The sequence below is a fragment of the Nansenia antarctica genome, assembly GCF_963989245.1.
Source record: "Nansenia antarctica genome assembly, chromosome: 8".
Lineage (NCBI taxonomy): Eukaryota > Metazoa > Chordata > Actinopteri > Argentiniformes > Microstomatidae > Nansenia > Nansenia antarctica.
Genome location: NC_137678.1, coordinates 25,954,013 through 25,964,012, shown reverse-complemented (window position 1 = coordinate 25,964,012; position 10,000 = coordinate 25,954,013). Strand labels below are relative to the sequence as shown.

General features: G+C 50.7%; 1 protein-coding gene across 1 annotated transcript in view; it reads right to left on the bottom strand.

The window, feature by feature from the left end:
- cped1 (cadherin-like and PC-esterase domain containing 1) overlaps positions 1–10,000 on the bottom strand; it is a gene marked incomplete at both ends in the record, with an annotated part of 95,557 nt that overhangs the window by 601 nt on the left and 84,956 nt on the right. The window contains 6 exons of the mRNA XM_080538232.1: positions 1,597–1,743; positions 3,598–3,685; positions 4,063–4,164; positions 6,156–6,376; positions 8,120–8,256; positions 9,060–9,177. Of these exons, the coding sequence (XP_080394358.1) occupies positions 1,597–1,743; positions 3,598–3,685; positions 4,063–4,164; positions 6,156–6,376; positions 8,120–8,256; positions 9,060–9,177 (813 nt within the window). The remainder of the gene's footprint in view (positions 1–1,596; positions 1,744–3,597; positions 3,686–4,062; positions 4,165–6,155; positions 6,377–8,119; positions 8,257–9,059; positions 9,178–10,000) is intronic.

Sequence of the window (10,000 nt, the reverse complement as noted above, 5' to 3'; positions counted from 1 at the left end):
TATAGACAGGGGGGAGCATGTAACACAACTGCTGCCAGAACACCGGGTTCAAATACCATAAAAAAAAAAGACTAATAATGTCAATGATTTAGCTCGTGCTTGATTGAGTGATTGACTGATTGCCTGGCACAAGGCAGACTTAGAGCAAACACTCAAAGTATTTGAACGTATTTTCAGTCGACGCAGATCTGAGAGGTAACACATCCGTAGCGGCCCACCAGACCATGGCCCGGGGCCTGGTGGAGGGGGACCAGGGGCCGGGGGGGGGGGGAACCAGAGGTCACTGCCAGAGGGCTCGCCTGCCCCTCTGGGTTCTCACACCCCGACGGAAGCCCGTCTTAATAAAAAACAAAAAACTCCCGCCTCATTTCATTTCAGTCACATCCACAGTGTCACTGTCAATCATTGCTAGGGTCCTAAGTGTTCTCTCACATAAACCACCGCTGCAATCATCTCCCAAACCCCCCCCTATGCTCCAACCCCCCCCCCCCCCCCCCCACCCGCTTTAAATGTGGTTAGACATTACCTCATTAGTCACACCGATTCTTCTGACTTCTCCCTCTGTGTCATTTAAGACCCATATGCATTGGGACGATGGGGGGAATGGGGGGGGTGGGGGGGGACGGAACGGAGTTTGAGGCCTTCGCCACTTCCCCCCTTACGCCCCGAAACCACTTCACACGACGCCCTGCGGCCCCAGCTGCTACCAACGTGCGCTTTACGACCCAATAAAGCGCAGCCTAATTGCTAATTACTCATTAACCGACGCGGAGGGGCAATTTTTATAGCTGAATAAAAAACAGAGGGCCTGTTCTTTTACAGGGAAGGGTTAGGGTTAAGGGGGGGGGGGGAGACGGGTAGGTCTGGGGGGGGGGGGGCAGGATATCCTTCTAGAAGGCTCCCTGACCTGGATAACATGCAAAGAGGATTGTTCAATCAAGAGATTCATAAGCGAGGGATTTCCACTCGGACATCTTTCCTACGTTTCCTTCGTCTCCACCTCCACTGGAGGGGGGGGGGGGGGGGGGGGGTTAGCAATCCCAGGAAAAATGAGCCGCCGGTCTCTGTTCCTCCTGGGTTGCTTAGAGACAGAGACAGCATATCTAGTCATTAAGAATAAGTTTCAGACATCCCAGTCAAGAGAGGTCCCTGAGGAGGAGGAGGGGGGGAGACTCCCTGTGGGTCTGCCTGCCACAGAGGCCTTTAAAACTATTACTTACACCTCGTATCAATCACCCCGAAACATGTACGATACCATGCGCCACGACGGCACGCTCGGTTAACTCCGACGTGATTTGGAGTTAAACGTCTTGTGGTCGAACGAATACCCAGAAACAAAATGCTGACTCGGGATTGATGTTCGGGGTGGGAACGGGGAGGGGGGGGTATGTGTATGTGTGTGTGTGTGTTTGTGTGTTTGAGTGTGAGTGTGTGAGTGTGTGTGTGAGTGTGTGTGTGTGTGTGTGTGTGTGTGTGTGAGTGTGTGAGTGAGTGTGTGTGTGTGTGTGTGTGTGTGTGTGTGTATGTGAGTGTGTGTGTGTGTGTGTGTGTGTGTGTGTGAGTGTGTGTGTGTGTGTGTGTGTGAGTGTGTATTACCTCGTGAAAATGGCAGGCGCAGCGGCCCTGCAGGAACTCTTTGTAGCGGCCCATGGTGATGCTGAAGGTGTCGATGACCTCGTACCCATAGTGCTTTGCGGTAGCGATGATGTTGCGATTCTCGCGGTAGAGGTCCTGGACCCCCCTCTGCCAGGGTGTAACACAACACAGGTGAGCAACAGACCACTCCATGTTTACTTTTTATTTTATTTTATTTTTTTATTATTAAACCTTTATTTAACCAGGTGACTAACTGATTGAGATAAGGAATGTCTTTTCCAAGAGGGACCTGGCCAGGAGGGGCAGCACAAGGACACAGGCATACATTCAATACACAGATAGACAGCGATGACAATTTCCAATACTTTCACCTTCTAAGACCTTTAAAATCTGTACGAAAGCATACTGCATAAAATATATTATTACATTTTAATATTTTTTGGCATTTAGCAGACACTTTTATCCAAAGTGACTTACAACAAATACATTTCGTGAGCTTAGAATTATAAGGTTCTATCTCCGTTTAGGGTAGTTCAGAGATATTGAGCGTCAAAGTTTTTACATTCCATTATGTTTTGTGAGATGGAACCTTTGTATTTTATTAATTACTAACTCAAAAAATTCTACATTTTAAAAATAACACCACACAGGCATTAATAAACACCTAATGGATCAGATTATGTAAAAAAACTCAATTTTGACAAAACATTTTTTTGGGCACGATTTGACTAATTAAGTGAAGCGTCTATCCATCAGTCATAGCAGGAAACAGTAGTGCTCGGGGGCCAGGGGCCATTGGCAGTCGTAGTGCAAGAAAAAAAAAGAAGAATTACATTTTTTTTGTTGTTATTTTTTTTCTCCCAGTAGAGAAACTGTCCAGGCGGTAGAGGGGGAGGAGAAGCAATGGGACCAACATTCATCACATTTACACTTTTGGCAGTTAGCAGACGGCTTTATCTAAAGCGACTTACAACAAGTGAATCATCTATCCATCAGTCATCACAATGTAATCTCTGCTCAGGCCAGGGGCCATTGGCAGTCATAATACTAGAGGAAGGATTTTCTGTTGTTTCTGTAGTTAATATACAGTAGAGAAACTGAACAGGGGGCGGGGGAGGTTTCAACATGAGCAATCCAGTCTCCATATGATTATGGTCCGAGGGATAGTTTCTGCTTATATTCTGCTGATTCTTTATTTAATTGTTTTATTTAGCCTTTATTTAACCAGGTCAGTACCATTGAGACACAATGATCTCTTTTCCGAGGGAAGCCTGGCCAAGACAGAAGCTTAAAACGTAGAGTTTCGACAGTTAAAACAAACAATTACACAATAAAACAACACCAAGTCAACAACAACAACAACAAAAATAGACAAAATACAATCTGGTCAGAGCAACAGAGTGAAATAATGGGACTGATATTTGCTAGTGCCTTTCCCAGACAACCTACCACAACCATAACCATAACCAGTCGTCGTTAATGCCTAATACTGCATTAACTATGTCACAAGTCGCAAGCCGTAATTCATGCAACTCTTATGCAACGTATCTTCCGTTTTTGACGGACCTCCAATCAAAACAGGTGGTCAAACGCTGGTACAGCCAGATAATAACCATCCACCCAGAACCGTATTACGATTATTATGATTATGATTATGATTATGATTATTATTGCTAAATACACAAGTTGAATCGCAAGGCCTGAGGGTTCTATATTGCAACATGTCTGAAGGAAGATGGACCTGGGATAGAGTCATTCCTGTGGCTGTTGAGCTGCTGCCACTGCTGTTGTTGGAGCTGCCAGTGTGGCGGAGGGAGGACATGGGTTATTGATTTTTAAAAACGTTTTACTGGATATGTACTGCAACTCCGTTCTGGGTAAAGCGTTTCATTTGGATCGACAGGGATTACAGTATGGTGACATACACACACGCACACGCACACGCACACACACACGCACACGCACACGCACACACAGGCACGCACACTAGGACGAACCTACCAGAGAGAGAGAGCGGATACCATCGACAGGCAGATGGAAGCCCATTCCCAGAGACTTCACCACCACCATGATGTCCTGTAGCTTCTCTCTGAGGAGGAGAGGAGAGGAGAGGAGAGGAGAGGAGAGGAGAGGAGAGGAGAGGTGAGGAGAGGAGAGGAGAGGACAGAAGAGGAGGATAGGTGAGGAGAGTAGAGGGGAGGAGTGGAGAGGAGAGGAGAGGAGAGGAGAGGAGAGTGAGTGAGTGAGTGAGTGAGTGAGGGACTGACTGACTGACTGACTGACTGACTGAATAAAAGGGATGACAAACCAACAGCAGCAGCCCTGGTGTCCTCATCAGACCTCATCAGACCTAACCAGCCAGTGTGATGATGACTGGTTCATTAAGCAGCTGCTAAAAAGCTTAACGAGATTCCTCAGGGGCATCAGCGTGTGTGCGTGCGTGTGTGTGTGTGTGTGTGTGGTTACCTCAGCAGCACCTCTCTCATGACTCTCAGGTGGTTGGTGTTGAGCCACTGGACGCCCCCCGCCACCAGCACCGTCTCAGGGGAGTTCACCAGAGGTCGCGACCTTCGGAAAAGGTCGGAGTCAGGGTCAACACTTCAAGCATGCGGCACACATATCAACCAGAATCTCACACATAGTCTTGTGTATCTACTGTACACACACACACACACACACACACGCACACACACACACACACATGCACACACACACAGACGCACACACACACACACACACACACACACAGACGCACACACACACACACACACACACGCACACACACACACACACACACACACACACAGACGCACACACACACACACACACACACACACACACACACCACCTGCTCCTCACATCCTGTCTGTGGGTTAGGAGCCCTGCTGTGTCTGACACAGACTCCTACCACATGACTTATCAGCCCTTTGATCAGATCAGCTGCTAATTAAGGCTCTGTGGCCACATGGAGACAGACCACCGCCCACACACACACAGACACACACACACAGACACACACACACACACACAGACAGACCACCGCATGGAGACAGACCACCACGTGTTCCAGACAGCTGAGAGACAACATGGCTTCCCTCCACACAACACAGCCCCCCGACACCCGCAACACATGTACGCACACGCACGTCTGATCAGAGCCGCCGCACACAGGCACACCCACGCCAAGACACACCTACACAGACTGTTATAATGTTCGTGACGCCATTTGATAATAAGGAGATCTTTCTTGGTCACGTGGCCGGAAATTATATATTGATGACTCAGAGAGAAGGTTGAATCGTAATCATTGTATTAGGCAGATCTGGGTTGCATTCCCATGTACAGATGTTTCCAAGACAGCATGCTCTGTAAAGTCCAAGCTTCAAGCATGGCTACGACATGGCTGGTGCCGAGCCTGGCTGTGGCATAGAGATGCCAAGCATAGTACTGATGTTTGTTACAGCTTATATACAGTTCTCAGAGAGGGAAATAGCTTTACCTCGTAACTTACAATATTGACATTAGTTCCCATACATGGCTATTCTGTATTCATGCTGTTCTGTCTTGCTGCTGACCACTGCAGTGAGGCTCCTATGTCCTTTAGAGTTAAACTGGTCTCACTGTTACTTGATATGGTATGTGCCTGCTCCTAAATATGTTGTTTACCACTAAGAGTGGGCACACAGTATGGTTAAACAATGAGTATTGCAATATTTGATAGGCACACAACATTTTGCATAGTCACACAAAAACGCATCATATCACAGACACACACACACACATGCAGGAACGCACACACACACACGTATGCACGCACACGCACAAGCACACACACACCCACGCGCACATACACACACAAGTATGCATGCATGTATGTACCCACGCCAGGACACACACACATGCACATACACACACACGCACACACACACACGTATGCATGCATGTATGTACCGACACCAGGACACACACACACACACACACACACACACACCCACCCACTCCCTCTCCCTCTCCCTCATCCTCAAGAACAGATGGCTTCCATATCATTCCATTGTACCCTGCGCAATGTATCTAACACACACACACACACACACACACACACACACACACACACACACACACACACACACACCTCTCCCCCTCTCCTCTGGATGAGCTGCTCCAGGGCTCTCTGGAAGGTGGGTACACACACACACACCCACCCACACCCACACCCACACCCACACCCACACCCACACCCACACACACACACACACTCTCCCTCTCCCTCTCCCTCTCCCTCTCCCTCTCCCTCACCTCTGGATGAGCTGTTCCAGGGCTCTCTAGAAGGTGGGTACACACACACACACACACACCCACACACACACCCACACACACACATACACACACTCCCTCTCCCTCACCTCTGGATGAGCTGTTCCAGGGCTCTCTAGAAGGTGGGTACACACACACACACCCACCCACCCACACACACTCCCTCTCCCTCTCCCTCTCCCCCTCCCTCTCCCTCTCCCCCTCCCTCTCCTCTCCCTCTCCCTCTCCCTCTCCCTCCCCCTCACCTCTGGATGAGCTGCTCCAGGGCTCTCTGGAAGGTGGGCCGGCGGGTCCTCTCCAGCCAGAACTGGGGGTAGTATGAGTAGCTGACGGCGGTGCGTCCCTGATTGACGTGGCGGTACACCAGCGTGTCGTGGGCCTTGCACCAGTCCTCCAGGGTGGCGTTCACCCTCTCCATCAGGAAGTACATCATCCCCCGGTTGGTGGAGTCGCCGATGAACATCACCTGGGGTTCCGCGGGAGAGAGACACAAGAACAACGTTGGGCTCGGGTCACAACGGCCCAGGGGAGAGGCCGGCGAAGGTATAGACATCGGAGGCTTGTCGGAACGAGGACAACATGGATTCTTAAGCGGTAACCGCTTCCCCGTGTTTCTGAAGGCCTCGGAGCCACAAGACCAGGACGTGATCAGACAAACTCACTCTCTGTTCCCGACCCGGCCCCGTCAGCGTAAAACACATTTGACAAATGTTCTGACGAGATATCATCTTATCTCATTATACCCATATATGGTGTCAGCTGAGTGCCTGCTCAACCAATCAGCAGTCAAAGAGCCTCAAATTTGGCACGCTTAACCGTCGGCTGGCAAGGGTCCTTGGAAGCTGTGTGTGTGTGTGTGTGTGTGCGTGCGGGGTAGCTGTAAGGAGCCCCAGGAAGGACAGCTTCTCCTCAGGGGTGGGGGCATATGAGGGTAGATGAGGTAATTGAGACATGTCAACTTCAAGACGTCCTCTGGGTCTAGTGATGGAGGCTTGGGTCTAAGGTTGTGGTTCATACAGTAACTCTCTCTCTCTCTCTCTCTCTCTCTCTCTTCTTAACATCAGAGGCATTCAGTCATACCTCATCTTAGATACCTTCACCACCTGTCTTCAGAGACAGAGACAGACAGAAAGAAAGAGAGAGAGAGAGAGAGAGAGAGAGAGAGAGAGAGAGAGAGAGATGGCTTAGCCTCACACTGGAACCATGCCACTGTTAAACAGAAGCTTTTCTGTGTTGTTTTCTTGACATGATGATCTCTGCTGTCCCCATCTGTGGACCAGATGCATGCTGGTCGGTGTAGTTCGAGCACACACGCGCCTCATTGCTGACCAAGCACACACACCCAGGACAGATGGCTTCCATATCATTCCATTGTACCCTGCGCAATGTATCTCACACACACTGACACACACACACACACACACACACAGAGACAGATACACACACGTGGAAAATATTAGCGCTCCCACTAAATCTGTCGGCGCGGCCGTCTTGCTGGATCCCCACACCGTCTTTTATGAGTCAGCTGGCCAGGCCCGTCAGCCACCGAAGCTAACCGCCACGCCGCCAACCTCCGTGCTAACGGCTAATTAGACAACACAGGTATCAGGTTTGGGGGGCAGAGGTAACCTGAGAGCAGAAGCTAGCGAACAGACAGGTTAGAGCCGGGCCCCCCTTGTTAATGCCGGAGCTCTGTAGGAGGGCGGGGGCGAGTCGGGAGGGGGGGGGTCGGGAGGGTGGGTGCTGGGCTCAACCACAGTACCTCGGAAAAAAACAACTCCCACTCCCAAAAGACCTTCCTCCTCCATCTCCTGTTCTTCCTGCCTGAACACGCAGACAGGTCGGTGACGGCAGCCTTGAAAAGGCGTCCTGCCATGTTTCTGTCAGTCGACCGATCAGCAGAGATCCTCGCTGGAAACTTTACGCCACTTTAGATAATTACCTTTCAGCAGCGGACAATTTACACTTCAGCGCCGAGCCGAGCTGAGCTGAGCTGAGCTAGGCGTCCACCACAGTGACTATGGACTATGGAAAGGACAATGCAGAACAAAGAAGACCTGGAATAGTAATATTAGCGTGGAACGGTATGGTTCGGTTCGGCCTTGTTAGTGTGAAAGGCCCGTAGGTGCACCATGGGCCCTCTTGACCTCGCCCAATGTGACCCCAGCGCCTTCCCCAAACCCCGCCCCCCCCTCCCCCCTGGGCTCACCTTCCTGTCCGTCATGCACTCCTGCAACTGGGGTTGGTCCAGCACGGGGTGGTAGCAGCCGTCCGGTTGCCAGGCAACCTCACGCCAATCGCAGGTTCGGTTATCGGCGCAGCTGAGGCAAGGGACCACCCAACGACCTGTAGGGAGGGAGGGAGGGCAGGAGGGGAGGAGAGGAGGAGAGGAGAGGGGGAGAGGAGAGGAGGAGAGGAGAGGGGGAGAGGAGAGGAGGAGAGGGGGAGAGGAGAGGGGGAGAGGAGAGGAGGAGGAGAGGGGGAGAAGAGAGGAGGAGAGGAGAGGAGGAGAGGAGAGGGGGAGAGGAGAGGGGGAGAGGAGAGGGGGAGAGGAGAGGAGGAGAGGAGAGGGGGAGAGGAGAGGAGGAGAGGTAGAGGAGGGTTTACCATGAAGTGCGATTCAGGACAGGACACAAACAGTTCAAGGTGTATTGTGTTTGAGGGACTATATAACAGGTGGACTGACACATAATGGAAACGGCTCGTGAAAAGAGTGAAATGCCCCTTTAAAGCAGCTAGCGAAACCCCTTTTTCACTGTACAGTTTTCTCCTGCTTCAAAACCTCGCCGGGACCTCTGACAGCCAAGCCTTCCTTCACAGCATGGGAGTAATTACTCTCCACACACACACACACACACGCACACACGCACACACCCCCACATACACACACATACATGTACACACGACCGATGTCTCTCTTCCCCCTGACATTTATTTCTTCCTGCGGCGTAGAATATTAGCTTTTTACAGCGGGGTCTGACCTCCGACCCTGCAGCATTTAAATCAAAGGCCAGAGTGTGTCGGGGGGCCGTTAAGCTGCCTCAGCACGCCCCCGCCTTGTAAGGAGAGATACGACCTAGCATCAGGCTTTCATATCCACTTCTGAATGGGGGGTGTTGGGGGATAGGAGGATTATGACACAGACAGACCTGGGATATCCCCGGAGGAGCAGGGCCGAGTGGAGGCCGGGGCCTCGCCTGGAGACAGCGGCCCAGCGAGGAGCTCCAAACCGCAGGGCCGGTCTGGCTGCACCACCAGGCCACAGTCCTGGGGAGACACAGGGAGAAGAGACATGGGGGTTAAGAGGACAGCCATGCTAGGAGGCTGGAGATGGATAGAACAGAGAGTGTGTGTTTCTGTGTGTGTGTGTGTGTGTGTGTGTGTGTGTCTGTATGTTTGTTTCTGTGTGTGTGTGTGTGTTTGTTTCTGTTCCTGTGCGTGCGTGTTTATAGTTCCATCTGCACAGACTCCCAGTTTAACAAGCCGACAGTAAACATGTCCCCCACGAATGATGCGGCGTCTCTCCTTGTGTGAATTGCTTGTTAAAAGTTGTTTATTTCAGTTGTTTACCAGAGCCCCCCCCCCCACACTCCCACGCATCCGACCAATCAGTGTCTAGCTAGCCGTCTGAGTTGACACACACCTTACAGTTGCGCTGATGTCATCATCTAGTGTCCAGCCGTGCTGTCACAACAAAGGAATTGTAAATAACGCTGATCGCGGCGGCTCTGACTAGATTTACGATGATGAGTTAAGGGGCGGCGGATGCGGCCTAGAGGTTAGAGAGGCCGGTTAGCAATCGGAAGGTTTCTGGTTCAATCCCCGCATCAGGAGGGAGCTGCATGTGTCCTTGAGCAAGGCACTTAACCCCTAATTGCTCCAGGGGCGCCGATTATGGCTGACCCTGTGCCTAGAGTAAAAAATACCAAATTGACTGACAAGTTGATTGCATGGCAATAAAACTATTATTATTATTATTAGTATTATTATTAGTTCACCCCTGCATTTATTCAATTGGATGTAGAGAATCTCTATCATCACAGGCCTTTTAATCATATTCCTCTTATAATTAACAGTTGTGGCCGGTGTG